We start from the raw sequence: 23,156 nt of genomic DNA, 5'->3' as shown, positions 1-23,156 counted from the left end.
CTGTTATAGATAAGGAAACGGGGGGGGGGGTCAGAGAGGTCCAGAAACTCGCCTAAAGTCACACAGCCGTATGTAGAGCAAGAATATGAGCTCAGTTTTCCTGATTTTTTTCTTTTTCTTTTATTATGGTAAGATACAGATAACAAAAAACATGCCATTTTAATCACAGTTCAGTGGCATTAATTACATTCATAGTGTTATGCAACCATCACTTCTAGTTTCAAAACTTTTACATCACCTCAAACAGTAACTCTGTTTCCATTAAACAACTCCCCATTTCTCTCTCCCAGCAGCCCCTGGCAATTTCCATTCTGTTTTCTGTTTTTATGAATCTATTCTAAATGCTTCATGTAAATATAATAGTACAGTTTTTGGCCTTTTGTAACTGGCTTATTTCACTCAGCATGATGTCTTCAAGGTTCATCCATGTGATAGCATGGGCCAGAATTTTCCCTTCTTAGGGCTGAATAGTATTCCACGTATGGTTAGATGGCACTTTGTTAATTCACTCATGCTTCAATGGACACTTGGGTTGTTTCCACCTGTTGGCTGGTGTGAATAGTGCTGCTGTGAATGTAACAGAGATCTCTTCAAGTCCCTCCTTTTGATTCTTTTGGGGGTATCAGGCCTGCCCATTTCAAGCCGTAAGGTCTTGAAACACTAAAGTCCCCGTGCAGTTAAAGGTGTCCTCACCGAGTGCTCTTCCGAACTCCTCTTGGAAACCTCTGGCCGCGGGGAATTTAGCCTTGTCAGCGCTGTTTGCAGGCCAGGTCTGTGTCCCTGAAGCTACTGTCACCGGGATGTGCCTCTGCTTTCTTCTTCACTGTGTCCCTGCGGCCTTTTCTCGGGGGGCCTTCGGCCCAGGTCTAGGTGGAGCGCTCCCGTTTACTCTGGACTCTGTGCTCCTGACTGTGTAGCACAGACTCCTGGCCTTCCTCCTCCCTCCCCAACTTCTAAGGGAGAGAACAAAATGCAGCTGTGGGAAGCAGGATAGGAGGGTCTTTAAAAATAACCGCAAGTGATAGAAGCTGTAAAAATGCACCACAGTCTGTAAACCTCACTGAGTTGTCCCAAGATAGGAGGACCATCGGGTCTCTGTCCACCGTGTAAGGTGCCCGTCCTCCATCACTGTCTGGGGAGCTCACCCTCTCTCCCTTGTCTCCACAGGGACCTACCAGGGCCAGTGGGTCGGCGGCATGCGCCAAGGCTATGGTGTGCGGCAGAGTGTCCCCTACGGCATGGCGGCGGTCATCCGCTCGCCCCTGAGGACGTCCATCAACTCTCTGCGCAGCGAGCACACCAACGGCGCCGCGCTGCACCCGGACGCCTCCCCTGCGGTGGCCGGCTCCCCGGCCGTGTCCCGCGGCGGCTTCGTGCTCGTGGCCCACAGCGACTCTGAGATCCTCAAGAGCAAGAAGAAGGGGCTGTTCCGGCGCTCGCTGCTGAGCGGGCTGAAGCTGCGCAAGTCCGAGTCCAAGAGCAGCCTGGCCAGCCAGCGCAGCAAGCAGAGTTCCTTCCGCAGCGAGGCCGGCATGAGCACCGTCAGCTCCACGGCCAGCGACATCCACTCCACCATCAGCCTGGGCGAGGGCGAGGCCGAGCTGTCGGTCATCGAGGACGACATCGACGCCACCACCACCGAGACCTACGTGGGCGAATGGAAGAATGACAAGCGGGCAGGCTTCGGCGTGAGCCAGCGCTCTGACGGGCTCAAGTACGAGGGCGAGTGGGCCAGCAACCGGCGGCACGGCTACGGCTGCATGACCTTCCCCGACGGCACCAAAGAGGAGGGCAAGTACAAGCAGAACATCCTCGTGAGCGGCAAGCGCAAGAACCTCATCCCGCTGCGTGCCAGCAAGATCCGGGAGAAGGTGGACCGGGCTGTGGAAGCGGCTGAGCGCGCTGCCACCATTGCCAAGCAGAAGGCGGAGATTGCAGCCTCCAGGTAGGCGGGTGAGGGGGTGGCACGGGCAGCAGGGTGGTTCTGAGTTGCCAGCTGGGCCTGGTCTGACCAATCATGCTGCCCGGTTAGAAGCCTACACTGGCGTTTCTCAAACTATGCCCCTGGGAACCCTGGGGTTCCTCAGGGGTTCTCAGAGGTGAGGCAAGGAAATGGTTGATCTGAGAGGTTCTCGGTCATATTGCCCCTCCTTAAATAGAGCAGTATCTCTTTTGTCTATTTCATGTGCTGGTGTTTAATGTAAAATGTTGATGGATAAAGAAGGTGGGCCATTCTGCTGGTAAGATGCATAGGATGGTGCCGGCTAAGAGAAAGGTGCAGTGCCACCGTGGCCGCGTTCCCAGCTGGGTTTGGAGTGCCCGGCATTGCTGGGACGTGGGAGGAGGGTGAAAGCTGCCCTGGCCATCTGGCCTCCAGCCCAGATTGTCCCTGGGCCCTGGGAGACAGCACCAACTGGACAGATCGGCTGTAGGCGCCAGGCGAGACTTGGTGCTGCGGGCCAGCAGCTGTTCTGAATGGGGTTCAGGACTTTGAGTCTGGGGTCGGCAAGGCTGCTGGACCCTAAGCAGCAGGTCTGGAGTTGATGTGGCTGGGCACCATGTTGGATTTTGAGGTGTCTTTGGTATTGGTGCAGGGGTGGTTTCAGTGCTGGAAGAGTGGGTGCCCAGGGAGGGTCTCCTTGGGGGCTGCAGAGGTAAGCGTGTAAGTCCAGGTGTGGTCCCGGTGAGGCTGTGGGAGGCTGTGGGCAGCAGGAACATGGCAGGTGCCTGCCGCAGGTTGAAGGAAGCTGCCCTATTGAAACCCAAAGCCCCAGGTTGCCACACTCCTGGCTTCTAAAGGAACAATCCCTGACGGAGTTAGCCAGGAGCTTTCACCGTCTGTTTGTTTTCCTGGGTCAGGGCAGGGCCCTCGGGTGCCCTGAGAGTCCTGGGTGTTGGGACAAGGGTCTGGGGACTGCTTTCGGTCCCTCAGGGTGCCCAGACAGGAGGCTTCTCAGAGCGGCGTCTTTCTGGATGATTCTGTATTCCCAGCCAGGGGCAGCCTAGAGTTACTCCAGGAAAGTTCCTGGCTCAGGATGCTCAGACCTTCCCAACCTCATCACTTAATTAAAATTTTAGCTCATTTGGTTGTGGTTTTCAGTGACCTTTGATCCACAGTGGAAGAACAAAAATGTGGTTGGCAGAATATCTGCCACTCACAGCATCTGAGGCTTCAGAGGGAAATGAAATCCATTCCAAGAGGCCGAAAGGGAAATGGCATTACTCCCTGACACCGAGGCCAGAATTGCTCCGCGCACCCCTCTACTCCCCCAGCCATGGTCAGGCCGCAGAAATAAATAGGAGCCGCATTTATGACGACTCACCTGGTATTTTAGGATCAGATTAGGTTCCGTCGTTATTTTTTCCATTATAAGGGTAATAACTTGCCCCATACAGGAAAATTGGAAAATAGAATGGAAAAGGAGAAAAAAGACATCAGGTCTGGTCTGCTATGTCACTAGAGACTCTTGTTGGCATTTTGCCCTATTTCTTTCCTTTCAGTGTTTATCATTTGTATTATGTTTTGTTGACCTCAGTGGACAAGAAGCAATTACAGGGCAGGCCCCAGCATCGTCAAAGATTTGGGGTGCTTGTGACCGCTCCCGTCTGGCTGCAGGTTAGTTCGCGGCCAAGGGCCTGGGAGGCAGGAGTGCAGCATTCAGTGGACACGGAACTGGTTTAATTTTAGCGTCTGATGACCAGGCAAACTTCTTAGGACTGAGGAGTTTTCTGACAAATCCCCCAGAAATGGGGGGTGCTGGTTCCATTAAGGAAACGAGGTGGTGGTGTGGGCAGAGCTCAGAGCCAGCACACGCAGGGAACTCCACCCGGGCAGGTTTCAGTGTTTCTGAGACTTAGTTTCCTCGTCTGTGAAATAGGAGCAATGCTGCCTGCCTGCCGTGAAGCCCTGGGAACTGAAGTGAGGACAGCTTCCTCCTGGGCTGGGGCCTCCCGCTCCCCCAGGGAGGGAAGAGTGTGGGTTTCATGAGGGCTGATCGATGAGCAGCAGGGTCCAGGAGAGGGCCAGGGCGTGGGGCCAGGAGGGCAGGGCGGGTACAAAGAAGTTGGGGCAGCTCAGGACCGTGGGGCATTGGCCGCCAGCCTTGGTACTCCCACGCTGCCTGGGGAGGCCTCTGCGGGTGTTACTTGGTGTGGGGAGGACTGAGCGAGGGAGGGGAGAGGATTAAGTCTGGTCAAGGTGTGACCAGTGCCTGGGCAGGTGGTCGGGGAAGAGTAAAGTGGGTTCCTGGTTGCATGTACCTGCTACATTTGGGGCTTTGGAGCCCTACCCCGTTCTGAGAACCAGCCTGGCTGACTGAAGTGTCCCACTCTGTACACACAGATTTACACACCCCACACAAACACGCGCGCACACACACTCATAACACACTCACACCACTCACATCCATTCAGTCCATACAATTCAGACATGCACATGCACATTCAGACACACAGGCGTGGGCACTGAGGGAGGGCTGATGCAGAGCCGGGACCTGTGCAGTGCTGGGGGGGGGGTGGGGACACGCAGCCCCCTGGCCCCCTCCACCTCCTCCTAAGTGGGTCTCCCAGATCATGGGAACAAGGTCGCAGAGTCTGGCATTTAAAACCTGTCTGTGAGGGGGGCAAACCTCAGGTGGTGTGTGGAGCCATCAAAGCAGTGTCCAGCCTGGGCCATCGCTGCCGAGTTACCTGGGGAAGAGGCAGCCCTCTCTGCACTATTTCCCATCGAAGGACGGGAGGAGCAACGCACACAGCCCTCAGCTTGTGTGGGGCCCGGTGTGCTCCTCTGACCCCCCGACCCTCTCCTGAGCCATGCCAGGCCCTCCCCCCTCCAACTCCCGGCCCTACAGGGAAGTGGGCATGTCTGCACATCCACGCGTGTGACCTTGTCATGCTGGCTCCTGGTGCCCAGGGTTGCTCCTTGGAGGCGGAAGTGGCAGGGTCTTTGGTTACCATGATGGGCATGAGACTGAGCCTCGTTCCAGGCTGCAGGTGGAGCTTCTTGTCCTGCATTTTCTCAATGGGCTTAGATTTGGAAAAAAGGAGGGAACAGAGGCTGCGTCCTTGAGAACAAAGCAGCAGGTGGACGGCTGGGTCATGCCCCCCAGGCCCCAAGGCCCACCCTCCAGTGGAGGGTGAAAGTGGCACGGGGGCCCCAGGGGGCTGCGGAGTGGCTGGCCCGGGGTGGACTCCGGTCACTGTCACAGCCAAAGAAAGAGACCGCCAGGCAACAAGGGAGCTATGGCCGTGGGCGTGGGTTACTGAGCTGAATCAGAGACATGGGTTGGTGTGTCGTCCTCAGAGCGCCGGGGGCAGCTGCTGCGAGGAGGGGGACACAGGCTTCCTTGTTAGATGGGGTCTCACCGAGTTTGAGTTCTGAGAGGTGGGCCCATTCTCTCCATTTCAGAGAGGCCCACAGTGGCTAAGGGCCGGGGACTGGCCACACAGCTAAGGGGGAGCTGGGCTTCCTCCCGGGACAGGATCTGCAGCAGGTTCCCAGACCCTTGCCACCCCTGCCCCTTGTGTGCTGGAACTGCCTGCGGTGCTCAGACACATGCTGGCCGCCCCGAGATGCTGAGCTCCCGGGCTGCAGAGCCCTTCACGACTCTAGGTGATTCTCAGGTGAGCTCAGCACCCTCGGAAGGTGTGTAAGATGCAAATGGCTGGGCCCTACCTCCAGAGCTTCTGATGTGGCAGGTGGGTACCTAAGAACTTGCATTCCTGAGGAGTCCCCAGGATGCTGCCCCGAGAACTGCGGCTCTCCTCTCTCACAGGAGGCCACAGTGGAGAGGAGACGCCCACAGATGTGCTTGTGTCAGAGGCAGAAGATGGAGGGTGCCCTGACAGGGTCTTCAGTGTGAGGCGAGGGTGAGGGGCAGGAGAGCCAGGCGGGTTGATCGGATGAGTTGAGATCAGAGCAGAAGGCGCCGCCATCCTTCACCTGTGACTTCCTCCTGTAGGGTCCTCTTCCCCAAATTGTGAACCGCCATCAGAGGCGGGCTGTGTTGTACTCCATTCTGCCCTGCCACCCAGCCAAGTGGGAAACGCAGGGGCACTCTCAACTACTGCTGTAAGCGCCTGTATTCGGATAGACCACAGATAAGGACCTCTCTTACCTTCATACACTCAGGACACTTTTATGAAGTATCTTCTACCTAAATAGCAAATATGTCACCTTTGCGTCACCTTTGCACTCGCTGCTTGTCACCCTTTGCCTCGCCCATGGCAGACATAACTAGTCAATCACAGTGCTCCTAGCTGCTGGCCTGGAAGATGAAACCTAATGGCCATCACCTGTTGCTCAGCAGAGGTCCTGGTCCAGCCTGTGGTCTGGTTGGGAATCAAAATCTAAACTAGAGATGAAAGAGGCATAGAGAACCCCTAGTGCAGAGGTTGTCACACTTGACCTTTTAGTCACAGAGCCCTTTGTCATGCAAATCCTTACAGCTCCCCAAGGTATAAAGTAGATGAAGGTGCTGTTCAGAGTCAAGCTGGGGCAGACTGTGGGGCAGGCTGTGGCCTGTTTGCCTCTCTCCTTCCTACCTCTGTGTGGTGGCCCCAGGACATTCAGCAGTGTCCTGGGTTTTTGGTTCTTGCTTGAGCAGGTGTCTGACACTGCACCCAGCGCCGAGGTAGAGATGCTGGGATCGGCTAGCTATGCTAGCTATATCTGCCCAGAGCCAGGCAGGGAAGGTTCTGGCTGCTGTGAAACCCATGACCTCCTGGACCCTACAGACCCCGGAAGAGTTACATGGGAACCTGGTGGTGTTCCTTTTGCTGGGACCCCTCTCTCTGCCTCCTCTGTCATTTATCTCATACGCTACTGTGAAGAGATGTTGGAGGGTTTCACAAAGTGGTAAAGAGCTGAGAGGAGGAGGTGTTTCTTATCACATACTGACTCTATTCTATTAGAACATGAACTCCCCAGGCCAGAGATCACCGTTGAGTCACTGGAGCCTGGGGCCGTGTGTGGCTTAACAGCAAAGCGTCTGTGTAATAGTTTGGAATGAATGAATGTATAACTGTTTCAGCCCCACTTTCATTGTCAAGGACAAAGGCTACTTCCTTTGGTTCTGGGGACCCGGAGGTATGGCAGTGGCCGTGGCCACCTTAGGGCACGGGATGACTGGGTCAAGCTCATAGGGAGCAGGGGTTGCCACAGCTGAGTCATCACTCATTTCCAAGGGGACCCTGGGATCCTGCTTGCCCTTTAGTGCCCACAGATTCTCCAGGGTGCGAGGTGGACCCTCCTGGGTCTAGCAAGGCAGCATCTTCTGGCAAAGTTCATGGGAGGGAGAACTGTGTGCTCCTGAGGTTTAGCTGAGTGTTGCGGTGCCTGGGCCCTGACATCCCACAGAGGTGGTCCAAGTCCTGATGCATCGGCTTGCTCTGTGGCCGTGGCGGGTCACCGACTCCGCAGAGGGGTCCCGTGTGGTGGGGATCACACCAGATGGTGTGTGTGTGTGTGTGTGTGTGTGTGTGTGTGTGTGTGGCACAGCACCCAGGCATGGGGGTGTCTAGGAAGGTGAGGATGAGAACTCACTGTGTGCAACACTCCTCCTTCCCCCCCGAGAGATCCCTGCAGGGGACCAGGTTGGCTCCTGAACTTGCTCTTTGGGCTGTGTGGCTGGAGTGGTGGGGGACAGATCTCCAGAACACACTGGGCAGGATGATGCTCCAAACCCTCTGCATCTCAGCCCCCCACTTCTTGGCCTGGCTTCCCTCTGGCGCTCAACCCGCAGCCTAGAGCTTGGAGCCAGCTCTGCTTCCTGGGAGTGACCGTTCGCTGTGCTTGGGGGTGAGGAGGAGGCGGACAGGGACGGCTGTGCTTTCCGAGGAGCTCTTGTTCCCCTGGGAGCAGCGCGGATGAACATGGGTGTGTGGGCAGGAGGAAGGGCTGGGCTGAGAGGCCCGGGGCGCAGAGGGCATCTGTCTGTCCTGGTGGAGGCGGGAGCCTTCCCGGAGCTGGTTGGCCGGATGAGGACACCTGCTCCTGTGCACTGAGGTCGCCATGGCAGTTGACAGGGCTGTAGCAACAGGCCCGCGTGCCGGCTGTCAGCTGATGCCTTGTCTTGTGATGCTTTGCTGAGTGAGCAGAATCGCAGGCAGGTGGAGCCGGGAGGGACCTTGATAGGCATTTAGATGGGAAATGACAAATTCTTGGCATGTTGGCAGCCATTTCTCCCTCCTGCAATCATGGCAGACATGGCTAATTGATCGTTGCACTCAGAACCCTCACGCTAGGCAGGCAGGCCCTCTGAAGGATAGGGACCACCTCTAACCAGGAAAATGGGCTCAGTGGGTGTTACGACCTAGAGCTATGCCCCTGTATTAGAGGGCAGTGCCGGGCCTCAGAGCCAAGACTAGACCTGGGGACTGCCTTCTGCCCTGCTCCATCTCTCAGCCCCTTCAGACCTGGGCTAAATTCAGGGACCCCCCCCCAGTCGTAAATATGGGGGTGTTGGCTGACTCCTTTGGAATGTTCTCCGAATACAGCGTTGCTGCTGGAATGGGGAAGATTTGGTGTAGATGCCTCAGGTGTGCCCTGCTCAGGGAGGGTCTTCTTGTAAAATCTTAAAACAACCAAACAGATTGGGATGAAGTAACTGTGTCCCACTAGGACCTGCTCATCTCCTTACAGGTGTGGATGAAAAGGGGCCACATGCTAACCTGACAAACTCAGGGGAGGCCTGCGTGGCAGCCTTGCAAACTCCGAGACCTAAAGTAACCACAAAGGATGGTCTGAAATGAAAACTTTTTAACTAAAAGCAGGTCATGGCAGATAGTCATGTCCCAGGCTGGTATCTTCCCTGACAAAGGTCAACTTTTGCCTTAACTGAGCCTATCTATTGCCTTTTTGCGTCTAGATAATATATTACTTTGGAATGTCAAAGTAATCTTCCTTTTTCCAGACTCCTCAAAGAACAGGCACTGCTCTGTGGAGACCACAAATGCCCCCCATTGTTACTGAGTTAATTGTCGCCGGTTAACTAACCCGCACCACCTATATAAAAGAAATGTGTCTATCGTTTTACTTATTATCCAATCCCAAAAGTTTCCCCACTTTGCTTTCTCCTGCCTCCCCAATCTATCACCAGTGGATTTCATATAACCAACTTACACATTCTCCTTTGATTGTAATGTATAAAATAAGATGCAAAACTGTCATTTTCCGGAGCATTATCTCAGTACATTGATATTTTGCTTCCCGGCAATTGTCGACAGTTTGGCTCAAATAAACTCACAAAATTTCTCTACAGGTTTGAATGTTTCTTATGTTGACACAGGAAATTACAGTCTTTTCAACATATATGCAGATAGGTATGTCATACCTACATGATTTCTTGTATGTAATGGAATTGCACTGTCCGTGTTGCTTTATAATTTGTTTTGCTTTTCTCCTCACTCACATCAAGGACATCTTTCCATATCAGCATATCTAGACTGGTATGTTTCTCTAATGGCTACGGAATGCCCCCTGTTGGTCCAACCCTTACTCTATTTATCAATGCTTTGGATGCGTCCGATCTTCCAGTCTTTCAAATACGGCAGCAGAGACTCTCCTCGTCCACCCACCTTGCTGCTGGCGTGGGTATGTTTGCACCGTGATCTCCCAGAGCAGGCACTGCTGGCTGAGAGGTGGGTGTGTTTGAAGTCTGTGGGAGATGCTGCCACATTGCTTGGGGAAAAGGCTGCACCAGTTTACCTTGGCTGGGATGGAGGCCTGCAGGAGGAGGTGGTGGGTGGGTGGCCTTGACAATGGCTGTGCCCCTGAGGGGTTTCTCCCTGAGGTGGGCTGATAATAGCCCCTAAAGAGGTCCATGTCCTATGTCCTGGAATCTGTGGCTGTCCCTGTCCATGGCAAAAGGGACTTTGCAGAGTGATTAAATTAAGATTTTTTAAAAATATATTTTATCGATTTTTTACAGAGAGGAAGGGAGAGGGAGATAGAGATTTAGAAACATCAATGAGAGTGAAATATCGATCAGCTGCCTCCTGCACACTCCCTACAGGGGATGTGCCTGCAACCAAGGTACACACCCTTGACCGGAATCAACCTGGGACCCTTGAGTCCGCAGGCTGATGCTCTATCCACTGAGCCAAACCAGTTAGGGCTAAATTAAGATTTTGAGATGAGGGGATTACGCAAAATTATCTGAGGAGGGGCAGGTCAGTGTAATCACAGGGTTCTTATTAGAGGAAGACAGAAGGGCCAGAGGAGGAAGGAGCTGGAATGACGGAAGTAGAGGTTGGAGTGATGTGGCCACAAGCTAAGAATGCAGGCGGCCTCTAGCAGCTGAGAAACGTGAAGAAACAGATTCCCCCCTGGAGCTTCCAGAAAGAAATAACCCTGCCAACACCTTGATCTCAGCCCCAGTAGACTCAGTTGGCCCTCTGACCTCCTGAACTGTAAGATGAGCAGTGTGTATTATCTGAAGCCGCTGAGCGTGTGGAGACTTGCAACAGCTCCATAGGAAATCCATGCACTCCCGTTCTGGCTGAAGACAGGGCATGCCACCGCCGTGTTCCCCTGCCGTCCCGCCTAGAATGGGCATGCCCACCCCTTTCCTGCCCCACCCGGTAGCCTGCTTTGCAGCCATGCCTCCAGATCCTGTGGAATTGGGCCCTCTGTGCAGGGTACATGCAGCTTCCTGCCTCAGGGGGAGGGCCAGCCACATGTCACACGGGTGACAGCCATCTGTTCAAACTCTGCCCTCTGGACATAAAAAACAAACAGGCAAAAAACGGAGCAGGAGAGACTAGGTGGGTGCAAGATCCTGGGAAATGACCAGATGCAGGGCCAGCCGAGGGCTCGGCTGGGGGTGAGAAGCTGCTGCCCCAGGGCTGGGCGTGCCCACAAACCTTGGGTTCCTTCCCGGAGATCCAGGAACTCTTGACCTTGGGCCTGTGTCTAGCGTCTCTATGGTGCTTCTCTGGGGCTGGCAGGTGTCGGGGGCTTGGGACTTGAGGAGCCGGCTCCTGCCTCCACCTCCACCATCTCCGGTCCTCGCCCCACTGGGTCTCAGCCTTGAGCACGGGGTCGGGGATGCGGGCTGTCAGATGCAATGAGGATCTGGCACTTCACTCTGCCACTTGTTAGACAGAATGCACAGAGCCTCTGACTCACCCACAGGCAGCTTTCCCACTTGGCACTTGGAAGCACCTTGGGTGACGTGAGGCAACAGGGAGCCAGCCCTGTGCTGGCTGCATCCAGGACAGTCCCGGGCCAGGGGTCCTGGGCCCAGAGTAGGCCCAGGGGCTGTGGAGCCTTTAATCTGTCCTTCCCTGAGCTCCCTTCTTCCCAAGAGAAGCTGTTGCCGTTTACAAGGCCCTGGAAGAAGGCCCTGGATATGTCCCCAGACGTGGTGACTGTGGGAATTTTTCCTGTAAGTCTAACCCCAAACCATCCTGTTGCAGCCGGAGCCCATTTCTTCTCCATCCTTGAGAGAAATGGTAAGTGGTTCTGCTGTTCTTGCCTCTCTGGCCTTAGGCCAGGTGCATAAACTCCCTGGGCCTTCATTTTCAACTCTGTAAAATGGGTTGAAGATAGTGTGTGTCCAACGGGGTTGTTGTGAAGAGTAACGATATCTCAAGGAAAGCTAGGACACCTGGTTGACTTTCCCGTGACATGTTAGACAGGCAGGGAGACAGGTGTGGAAAGGACTTCCCTGCCTTCGACTCCTTGGCAGTCACCAGGCCTCAGTTTCCCCACCTGAGTGAAACGGCGCCCTCAGTGCCTGGGACAGCCATGTCCACACTGGTCAGATCTGAGAAGTTTGCTTAATTCCATTTAAGTTCATTTCAGTCCAGCTGGGAGCCTGAAGGTGCTGAGGTAGATTTCACCCTTGGTCCTGATTCCTCTTCCCCATGCTGGGCCCACGCCCTTTGCCCTGTGACTTTTCAGCCCCCGACTCGAACCTTGGTTTGGTCAGTGGGATGGGATGTCAGCAGTGATGATGTGCCACTCCCACGCTGAGGCCCTGGGAGGCTTTGTATTCTTGTATGCTGGCCCCTCTTGTGCTTCTGCCAATGTCAGGACAACATGCTTTGGGAGCACCCATTACCCCCCCCAAACCCTCCCCCCACCCCTGCCGTCCCTGAGCATGAAGGGCCCTTGGGATGACTCAGATGCATGAGCAAAAAATAAATGATTATTTTAAGCCACTTACTTTGTTGGGGGGATTGTTACACAGCGCTGTTGTGGGAATAGCTTACTGATACAGCGTACTGGTTCAGTGGGTAGTTCTTGAAGGAAGAAAGGAGTGTCTTCGCTGTGCTCGTCCCCACACACCATGAGCTCCAGCTACACTGGACCATTGTTCCTTTTTGAGACAATGCTGGTCATCTCTGTGTGAGTGTCCTGGGGCTGCCATAGCAAAGTGCCATAAACTGGGGGGCCTAAAGCAACAGAAATTTATTCTCTCGCAGTCCTACAGGCCAGAGGTCCAGAATCAAGGTGTTGGCAGAGCTGCTCCCTCTCGAAGCTCTAGGAAGGGATCCTTCCTGCCTCTTCAATCTCTTGGTGGCTGCAGGCATTCCTTGGCTGGTGGCCACATCACTTCCCTCTCTACCTGTATTTTCACGTGGCCTCCTCCTCTCTGTGTCTCCGTGTCTCCTCTTATAAGAACGCATCATTGGATTTAGGGCCCACCCTAATCTAGTATGACCTTATCTTAATTGTCTCTGCAAAGATTTTATTCCTAATGAGGTCACCCTCTGAGGTTCCTGGTGGATGTAAATTTGGGGGTCCATTCAAGCCCACTGTGGGGCACACTGCCCCACAGCCAGGCTGTTCTGGTGGTTGCAAATGCCTTTCTTCCTGTTTCTTCATCTCAACTCTGTAAAGCACAGCTCCTGCCTCTGGAATCAAGCCTGCCCTCCAGAGAGCTTGGATCAGAACTCCCTACTCACCTGGACAGCCCAGATTTAGCTCAAGCCCCACACCCTTACCCCCAAATTAATTTGGTTCTCAGGTTCTCGAGTGCTCATGCACGGGGCCTCCAACCTGTGGGCATTGCTCCAGCGTTTCCTGGCTTTTTGCTGAGCATGAATTTCCCATGAAAAAGGACCTACACTGGCAGGGATGTATGTGATGGACTTTACAGGTGGTTTGGCCAGATGGAAGGGGCCTTATCTCAGTTACTGAAAGAACCACCACTGCTTACAGATGTCACTGTTCTCAAAATGCCCCAGGCACTCCTCCAAGGTGAGGTCCAGGCTTTGTCTGTCGTCAGGTCCCCTCCACCACCACCCCAGACTTTGCCCTCGATGGCCCTTTGCCTCCAAGACCCATTAATGGGCTCTGCCAGGCAGCGGGTCATTCATCCCAGCTCACCCTCTGCCAGCTGCCTCGTGCCCAGGGAAGTCACACCATTGTAGCATTAGGGCTATGGTTCAGCCCTACCAGCTTGGAGGCAGGAGGGAGAAACAGAGGCAGGTCTGAAAGGAACAAGATGGGAAATGGGAACTTCTCCCTGCGTAAGCCCCTTGCTGAGCTTGGTTTCCATTGTTTGAAAGATAAACCCCTAAATGTACAACCAGAGGTGATTTTGACCACTTGAGGTTTTCTCCAAACCTGTGTCTGTGTAAAATCTCTATTAATCAGGACTCAGTTGCAAGCAACAGAATCACAGCTCAAATGAGGTCAAACGGAAAGGCATCGTATTGGCTTTCATTCCCGCTGGGTCAGGGTTCAGATCATGTCAGGGCTCTGTCTTCCTCCTCCTCTCTCGGTTCTGCTTTCCTCCCTGTGTTAATTTCATTCTCCCGCAGGTTGTCTGCGTATGTGGTAGGAAAGACCAGCAGGCTTGTTCTCACAGAACACTTACAGCTCTCGATCCTGGAGGCGAGGGAAGTCCGATTCCTCCCAGCACCTGGATAGCACTGTGTGGGCTCCGCTGGAGTCACCTGCCCACTCACTGCCCACGAGGGATGGGGTTTTCTGATTGGCCAGCTGGGTCATGTACCCACCACAAATGTGAGGGGTGATCAGAGGCAGACACCCTGACCGACACCCAATTAGGACACAGAGTCGGGGAGGGTCAGTCCCTAATGGGGGTGCTGGGCGAACAAACTCAGAAGGGAGCCATGTAGGGATTCATTGATGCACGTCTATGGGAAACAATAGAAGTGCCTCTGTTGCTTTGTTTTTATTGAGACGAATTCACATACCATAAAAATCACCCTTTTAAAGTATGCAATTTATTATTTTGGTTTTTTCTAACTTATTTTATTTTTTCCATCACCATCCATCTCCTCTATGCCCCCTTCCACCTCCCCCCACCCCTTCCCAGTCTCTACATTGTTTGTTGTTCATGTCCATGCGTTCTCTATTTTTTCTTTTTTGGTCAATTCTCCCCACTCTCTCCTAACCGCCCCCCCGCCCCCCCCCCCCCAATCCACCAGAGCTCTCTGCCTGCTCTCAATCTATGAGTCTGTCTCTGTTTTGCTTGGTAGTTCAATTCAGTGGTTTTTAGTATATTCACAGAGTTGTGCAACCATCACCACTATCTACTTTCAGAACATTTTATCTCCTAAAGAAACCTGTTACCCATTAGCAGTCACTCCTCAGCACCCTCCCGCCAGGCCCCTGCAACTACAAACCTACATCCTCTGCGAATTGCCTGTGCTCGACATTTCCTAAGTGGGATCACACAATATGTGCTCGTTTGCGGCTGGCTGTGTTACGTTTTCAAGGTTTACCCGTGTTGTGGCCTGTGTCAGAGCTTCAGCTCTTTTTACAGCTGAGTTATGTTCCATGGAATGGATAGAGCACCTTTTCTTTATCCAGTCACCCACTGATGGACATTCGAGTTGTTTCCACTTTTGTCCATTATGAATAATCCTTCTATGAACATTTGTGCACACATTTTTGTGTGGATATGTCTTTTCCGTTCTCTTGGCTATAAACCTAGGAGTGGAATTGCTACTTTTTGAGGTTCTGCCACACTGTTTTCCTCACCGGCCACCCTGTTTTGTGTGCCTTTCAACAGTGAGGGTGGGTTCCAGTCTCTTCACATTCTCACCAACACTCGTTGTTGTCTGACTTTTTTTTTAAAACCCTTACCTGAGGATATGCTTTATTAATTGATTTTAGAGCCCAGCTGGTGTGGCTCAGTGGTTGAGCTTTGACTTATGAACCAGGAGGTTGATGCTCAATACCCAGTCAGGAACCATGCCTGGGTTCCATCTCCAGTAGGGGGCGTGCAGGAGGCAGCTGATCAATGATTCTCTCTCATCATTTATGTTTCTATCTCTCTCCTTCTCCCTTCCTCTCTGAAATCAATAAAGATTTTTTTAAAAATTGATTTTAGAGACAGCAGAAAGGAGAGAGAGAAAGAAATATTGATGTGAGAGAGAAGCATCAATCAGTTGCCTCCCCTACATACCCAGACCGGGGATTGAACTCGCAACCTGGGTATGTGCCCTGACTGGGAATTGAACCCACAACCTTTATGGTGTACCGGACAACACTCCAACCAACTGAGCCAGCCAGCCAGTCGTCTGACTTTTGAATCTAGCCATACTAGAGGGTGTGCAGTGGCGTCTCCTTGTGGATTTTCATTTCCCCAATAGCAAGTGATGTTGAGCATTGTGTGTGCGTGTGTGCATGTGTGTGTGTGCATGTGTGAGTGTGTGTGTGTCTGTGCGTGTGTTTGCGCGTGTGTGTGTGTGTGTGTGCACGCGCGCATGTGCTTATTGGCCACATGCAACTTCTTTGGAGAACTGTTCACAACTTGGGGTTTTGTGTGTGTGTGTTTTAATATATTTATTTTATTTCAGAGAGGAAGGGAGAGGGACAGAGATAGAAACATCAATGATGAGAGAGAATCATTGATCGGCTGCCTCCTGCACACCCCCTACTGGGGATTGAGTCCACAACCCGGGCATGTGCCCAACTGGAATCAAATCGAGGACCATATCCACTGAGCCAAACCAGCTAGGGCTTTTTTTTTTTTAATCCTCACCCGAGGATATTTTCCCATTGATTTTTAGAGAGTGGAAGAGGGAAAGACAGAAATATTGATGTGAGAGAAACACATTGATTGGTTGCCTCCTGCATTCGCCCTGACCAGGGCCCAGGCCGAGGAGGAGCCTGCAACTGACGTACATGCCTTTGCCCGGAATCGAACTCGGGACCTTTCAGTCCGCAGGCCGACACTCTATCCACTGAGCCAAACCAGCTAGGGCCACAACTTGGGTTTTTAATAAATATTTGTGTCTTCTTCCCTGTCACCTGCATTTGCTCTACACTGACAACCAGACATCCCTCCTGCCCGAAGGTCCTGGTGAGCTCTCGTTGGAGGAGTTAAAAGAGCCTCCCTGATGTGAGTGCCTCGAGCAAGAGAGACTGAAGCTGCTTGGACCCTGACCACCGAGGCACCTGGGAGGTCAAGAGTGTCAGGGAGGCAAGAGGATGTCTGTCTCTCTCCATCTCACCTCGGCCTCTCTGGGCCCCACTCCCTCTTCCTGAGCTCCCACCCCCAGCCCTGGGCCCCTGGATGGGGGGAACAGGACTGTAGGTGTTAGAGTCCCAGCTCTGCTACTCCGGCCTCATTCCTTCCCCCCCATGGTAAATGGATAAGAACACCCCTTTGTGGGGCTGCTGAGAGCACAGTACTTACCATGGGCCTGGCGGGGGCTGAACAGTGCCCCCCAATTCATATCCACCCAGAACCTCAGGTGTGGCCTGTCTGGAAGTAGGGTCTTTGCAGATTTAGTTTGTTAAGATGAAGTCAGACTGGAGTAGGGCGGACCCTAACCCAGTGACAGGTGTCTTCATAAGAAGGCCACGTGGGGGCTCAGAGACACGTGGAGAGGCAGATGGGAGGGAGGGATGTGGCCACAAACCAAGGGGCACCTGGAACCCCCAGGCACTGGAGGAGGCAGGAAGGACCCTCCTCTAGAGCCTCAGGAGGGAGTGTGGCCCTGCCCACACCTGGGTTCCAGACTCCTGGCCTCCAGTCTGTGCGGGCTGAAGTTCTCTTGTTCTGACCCACCCATTGCGTGCCAGTTTGTAGCAGTGGCCCCGGGAAACGACGCAGTGCCCAGACACGGGGCCTGTTCCTGTCATGCCCTTCGTTGTTGTTGCTCTGTGCTCTTAACGCGTCTCTGGAGCTGCACGGGGAGTATCACACCTTCACAGGGACCAGGCCCACACCCTCCGCTCCCTGCTGCCTCCGGCAGATGCATCACTTTCTGTTTCGAAAATGGCCTTGAGTAGGAATGTATTTGGGGCAACAAGGAAACAAGCAAAACAAGGCTCCGTTTCCTCTGCAGCCCCTGGTTGCTGGGCCCAGCATGACTGTGCAGGGCTGGCTCTCGGCCCACCAGTCCAGTCCCCACCCCCCCTCCCGCCGGCGCACAGCTGGATGGCGTCTCTGGCCTCCCCGTGGTTGAGGTGGCCCTGTGCTCCATGAGAGTGAAACCACCTTCCCCTCTGGGTTCTCGGCTTCACCAAACACACGTGGCGCCTTAGAAGCCAGTGCCGAGTATCAACGACACCTGGGTCCTGAGTCGCCACCTGGAGGAGAGCCACAGCCAATGAGGAACATTCAGTTTTTTTTAATTGTGGTAAAATACACATAACATAAACTTCACCATCTTAACTATTTTTAAGTGTACAGTTCAGTGGTATTAAACACATTCACAACGTTGTGCACCCATCACCGCCACCCGTCCACAGAACTTCTGTTTCCCAAACTGAAACTCTGTTCCCACTGAACACTAACGCTGCCTTCCCTCACCAGCCCCTGGCAGCCATCTCTGTGACCTTGACTGCGCTAGGAAACTCCGATGAGAGGAATCACACAGTATTTAACTTTGGTGACTGACTTATCTCACTTAGCATATTGTCCTCAAGGTTCGTCCGTGGTATGGCAAGTGTCAGTGCTTTATTCCTTGTTTTATAAAGTTTTTTTTAATTGATTTTTAGAGAGAATGGAAAGCAGAGGGAGAGAGAGCGATAGAAACATCTATGTGAGGGTGAGGCATCGATCAGCTGCCTCTGGCATGCCCCCTACGGGGGATTGAGCCTGAAACCCAGGCATGTGCCCTGACAGGGAATTGAACCTGCAACCTTTTGGTGCACGGGATGATGCCCAACCAACTGAGCCACACCGGCCAGGGCTGCTTCATTCCTTTGTAACATTAGAAAATCATTGTCTGGAGATACAGCAGTTTGTTTATCCATTCATCCATCGACAGACACTCGGTTTGCTTACACCTTTTGGCTATTGTGAATAATGCTGCTGTGAACATGGCGTGCCATTTACTTTTATTTAACTTTATTTTTACTCTGTATTATGGAAATTTTCAAACATATGCAAAAGTGGAAAGAGCAGTCTAATAATGAACGCCATGGGCCACTCACCTGGCTTGAACCATTAGGAGATCATGACTCATCTTTTTTTTTATTTTTTTTTACCCTCCCCAACGGTTACCTTTGAAGCACATTTCAGGCATCATACCATTCCAGTGATACAGGGAAAAAATAATTTAGAAATAGCCCAGTCGGCGTGGCTCAGTGGCTGAGAATCGACCTATGAACCAGGCTTAATCCCCAGTAGGGGGCGTGCAGGAGGCAGCCAATCAATGATTCTCATCATTGATGTTTCTATCTCTCTCTCCCCCTCTCCCTTCCCATCTGAAAGCAATAAAAATGTATTTTGAAAAAATAATTTAGAAATAAAGCCATGACTTCGATATCATCTCACCTAAAAAGTAACACAATACCTAATATTAAAAATCCTGCCAGGCTTCTCATTCTGCTGGCTGCCTCATGTTTAATTATTTGTTCAAATCAGGGTTAACTTAAGATCCATGTGTTGTCATTGGTTGATGGGTCTCTTAGATCTCTTTTAAGCTCGAGGTTCCCTCCCTGCCTTTTTTCCTTGCAGTTTTTCGTTGAGACAACCGGTTTGTTTGTCTTACAGAATTGTCCAGTCTGGGTTTTGCTGAGTGCTTTGGGGTGTGTGATATGTTCCTCCGTGGATTTCCTGAAGGTGGTAGTTAGACCAAGAGGCTTGACCAGATTTGGTGTTTGCTTGTTTCTGCAAGAACATTTCCTAGATGTGCTGAGTAACTCTGAAGACATTGGGCCCAAGAGGCCTCTCTGTGAGGCCAGCAGTCAGTTGTGGTCAGTGTGTGGTTCTTGTTTCAGGAAAACCTGGATTTGACTTTACATGAACAAGAAATAAATGTCTGTTTCATCGGAGCCATTGTCCATTATTGGGCCTATTTGTTACAGCTGTTAGCCCACCCTGACCGATACACTGACTGCTTAGACCAGTGGTTCTCAACCTTCTGGCCCTTTAAATATAGTTCCTCATGTTGTGGTGACCCCCAGCCATAAAATTATTTTCGTTGCTACTTCATAACTGTAACGTTGCTACTGTTATGAATCGTAATGTAAATATCTGATATGCAGGATGGTCTTAGGAGACCCCTGTGAAAGGGTCATCCGACCGCCAAAGGGGTCGCGACCCACAGGTTGAGAACCGCTGGCTTAGACTAAAGTCTGTCCTGCGGCAGCAGGCGTGGGGGCTTCCTGCTCCCAGCCCTTGGGGAGGCTGATGGGCTCTCTCCAGGCTGCTGGCTGGTCCCCCAGAGACCAGAGAGTGAAGGCCCCTCCCTGTGCTGGCTCGCCTCCAGGCAAGTATGGCTCCTGGTCCCTCTGTGCTGTTTGTATGGGAGCTAGGCCCACCCAACCCTGCAGGTCAGCAAAGCAAGGTTGCCCTGGCAAGAGTGCCGTGCAGTAACCCAGAGAGGCAGCTGGGGTAAGAGACATGTGGCATGCTGGTGAGTGGGACCCCTGTACTCTGAGACTCTGAAATAAGGCTCCCCTTCCTTCCCAGCCCCCAGCTAGGGGAGGGGCCTTTCCTCACTATTCTTTCAGGATGGACTTTGGGCCCCATTTGTCTCTGCCTCGGCCTGTTTTTAATGTTGCTATTTTCTTCCTCTTTTTATTAAAGAATCTGGTAAAAATGCAGCCTCCAGATCCGACCACCCAGAGCCACTGTTGTGTTTCCCCTCACATGTGAAAGTGCATGTGTGAGGTGAGGCTATCTTTGCAAAAAAGAGAAAAGACTAAAAGTATATATTGATGGATATTTAGATGTATGAATTTTGGCCCTGTGGCTTAATATCTGTCATTTTCCCAAGCCCTTTTGCTTTCCCTGTGCCTGGGACAACACTGGGCCCTGGGTCGGTGCCAAGACGTGCTGGGCTGACAGCTTAGAGCAGGGGCCCTCAAACTTTTTAAACAGGGGGCCAGTTCACTGTCCCTCAGACCGTTGGAGGGCTGGACTATAGTTTAAAAAAAAAACCATGAACAAATTCCTATGCACGCTGCACATATCTTATTTTGAAGTAAAAAAACAAAACGGGAACAAATACAATATTTGTATTTGCATGTGGCCCGCGGGCTGTAGTTTGAGGACCCCTGGCTTAGAGCATAGTGGTGTTGCAGGGTGGGGGCCCTGCAGCAGGGCATGTGTCCTGGCCTCCTCCCCTATCCTCATAGCACAGGTAGGGGCCCTGGAGGTCCCCAGGGAGGGCTCAGAACTTCAGCCACAAGCCCCCTTGAGCTGGCACCCCATCCTTTTCCTGGACCTTGAGGCTGTGACTGCTGGTGCCACCCCCTGATGAAGCTTTGAGGTGAGATCTGCAGGCCTGCTCTTCTCAAAGGGGAGGAGCTGGCTGGTGGCACTTTGGGAAGAAGGGAATTGTGGGAGCAAAGAGGAGATCTGGCTGTCTGGGTCCAACCCCATGGAGGCACTTACTGTACTCCCAGGCTTGGTTGTCAGACTGGCCTCCTGGAGGTCCCGGAGGACTGGCCAGGATGCTAGTAAGGGTGGAACCAACTGAGGTGGCCAATCTCAGGGGCTTGGGATCCAGCTCCCTGGAGATCTCCACTGGTGCAGAGAAGGGAGAGCAGAAATAGGGCCTGGGGACCTGCGCTCCACAGCGCCCTCCTCTGGGAGAGCTCACAGCTGCCTGTCTTCAGTGCTTATGTCCAGTCATCTCTGCAGCGGACAGACGGGCCAGGCCGATCAGCAGCTGTAAGAGCAGGAACCTGATCTCTCTGTTCCAGTGCTTCAAATCCTCTGAGATAAAGGCCAGATTCCTAGCCAGATGACCAGCTTCCTTGTTTTCTGCCCTTGTATCCCACCACCCCTGGCCACGGTCCAGCACTGCCACCCCACTCTGGGCAGCTTCCTCTTTGCACACGCTGTTCCCTCTGCTTGCAATGGCTTCCTTCAGCTTAGTCAATGAGCTCCTATGCATCCTTCAAGATCCAGTTTAAACCCACCTCTCTGAGCTCACCCCCAACCCAAGAGGGAGTCAGTTGGTCCCTTTTTGTGATCTCAAAGCACTTTCTTTCCCCTCTGTGTTGGCATCTATTTGTGGTGGAGGAGTTTTTATTTATTTGTTGGGACTCTGTGCGCTCCCCGAAGTCAGGACAGTTTCCTTCTCAGTGCCCTGCAGGTATAGGAGCGAGGAGGAGCAGAGGGCATCTTTCTGATACAGATGATCACGTCTGAGCAGTAAGCGGTGTGGGCTGTAGGGTCAGACCAGCCTTCACTGCTCTGGGCCTCAGTTTCCCCATCTGTACATCAGGCATGGTGACAGACCTCACTTCTGGGGCAGCTGGGAATGGAAGGGGAGGTTGCCTGTGGAATGCTCAGCATGTCCCTGCCACCGGGAAGCCCTCAGGGATTGTAACAATCAGCATTGGCATTTTCACCTTGCGATTCTGGGAACCAGCAACAAACTCACTAACCAATAATTTAACCGCCAGGAGGGGGCGCTCCAGCTGGGCTCTGAGTCCCGTCCCGCACACGTAGATCCAGGTCCGAGAGTTCACGGCGCTGTGAGCACCCAGGCCTAGGGTGACCACACGCACGTGCGCGGGTCACCTGCCGACCAGGACTCCTGATAAAGCCCCTCCTTCCCCAACCCCAACCCCACCCCCATTTGGTTCTGGGAAAATACTGTCCCACAGTTGAGCCTCCCTTTGTTGCCAAATACCCAAAGGGTGTGACCCAGCGTATCTTAGCCCAGGGCTGTGTGGCTCTGTGGGGCTGGAAAGGGCTGGGGACTGTCGCAGCCTCGCCTCCTCGAAGCTCTGCTCTGCTTTCTCCTTGGAGCTCCTTTGATTCATACACCGAGGGGGTGGAGTCACAGCTCGTGAACTCTGGGAACAGGATCTATGTGTGCCGGACAGGACTCAGAGCCCCCTCCTGGCGGTTAGGTTAAATTATTGGTTAGTGAGTTTGTTGCTGGTTCCCAGAATCTCAAGGTGAAAATACCAACGCTGATTGTTACAATCCCTGAGGGCTTTCTCAGCCCCTCCCGCCCCCCACCTCCCGCCAGAGCAGTGAGGCTCCTAGGAGCATGGCCACACGGCACCCCCGACCCCACCCAGCTCAGCCACCTAACGGAGCTGTTTCTCCTCCAGCCTCAGTTTCCCTGTCCACAGAACAGGAATCCTTTTTCAATTTTAACTTCCATGTCCTGTTTTCCCTAAGAATCACACTGTCCCCAGGGGTGACATTCAAAATATTTAACGGTCGATTCGCACAGCACCAGCCAGTGTCCCAGCCCCGCACAGAGGACAGTGTGGCTGTCCCAGGCCCGCACTTCCAGCCTCAAAGGAGGACCTGGGTGAAGGGAGGTGCGGGACGGGCACACACACCTGCCACCAAGTGCACACCCAGGAATGCCGCCTGCGGCTCCGCCGCCATGCCACCCTGCCCCTCCACCTCCGCCCCACGACGGGTCCCCTGACCACCTCCCGTCCAGCCTCTGCAGAGTTGTCCCGAGTGGGGCTGCCGAGGGTGGGGTCACTGCTCGAGACCCCACCCCCAACAGAGACCTGTACTCACTGAGCGTGAGTCCCACCCGGCCCTGGGAGCCTCTGCTTTTCGGCTGGACCTTTCCCAGGAGTGCAGTCACCCCGTGTCTGACCTTCGGCGTCTGCGGCTTTCCCCAGCATCGCGTCCTCGGTTCATCCGTGTGGCCGCAGGTATTAGGCCTTCAGCCACTGTGCTTGGGGTCTTGTCAGTCTGACCTCCTTCCTAGTGCACCACTTGCTATGAGCTGAGTGGTGACCCCAGTTCAAAGGTGAAGCCCTGATCCTCAGAGCCACTCTT

At 53.2% G+C, this 23,156-nt stretch overlaps 1 protein-coding gene across 1 annotated transcript in view; it reads left to right on the top strand.

Moving 5' to 3' along the window:
• JPH3 (junctophilin 3) overlaps positions 1-23,156 on the top strand; it is a 94,148-nt gene that overhangs the window by 25,347 nt on the left and 45,645 nt on the right. The window contains exon 2 of the mRNA XM_036346879.1: positions 1,168-1,945. Coding sequence (XP_036202772.1) covers positions 1,168-1,945 — 778 coding nt within the window. The remainder of the gene's footprint in view (positions 1-1,167; positions 1,946-23,156) is intronic.

The sequence above is a fragment of the Myotis myotis genome, unplaced genomic scaffold (genome assembly GCF_014108235.1).
Source record: "Myotis myotis isolate mMyoMyo1 unplaced genomic scaffold, mMyoMyo1.p scaffold_m19_p_19, whole genome shotgun sequence".
NCBI classification, from domain to species: Eukaryota; Metazoa; Chordata; class Mammalia; order Chiroptera; family Vespertilionidae; genus Myotis; species Myotis myotis.
This window is presented reverse-complemented; position numbering and strand designations above follow the sequence as displayed.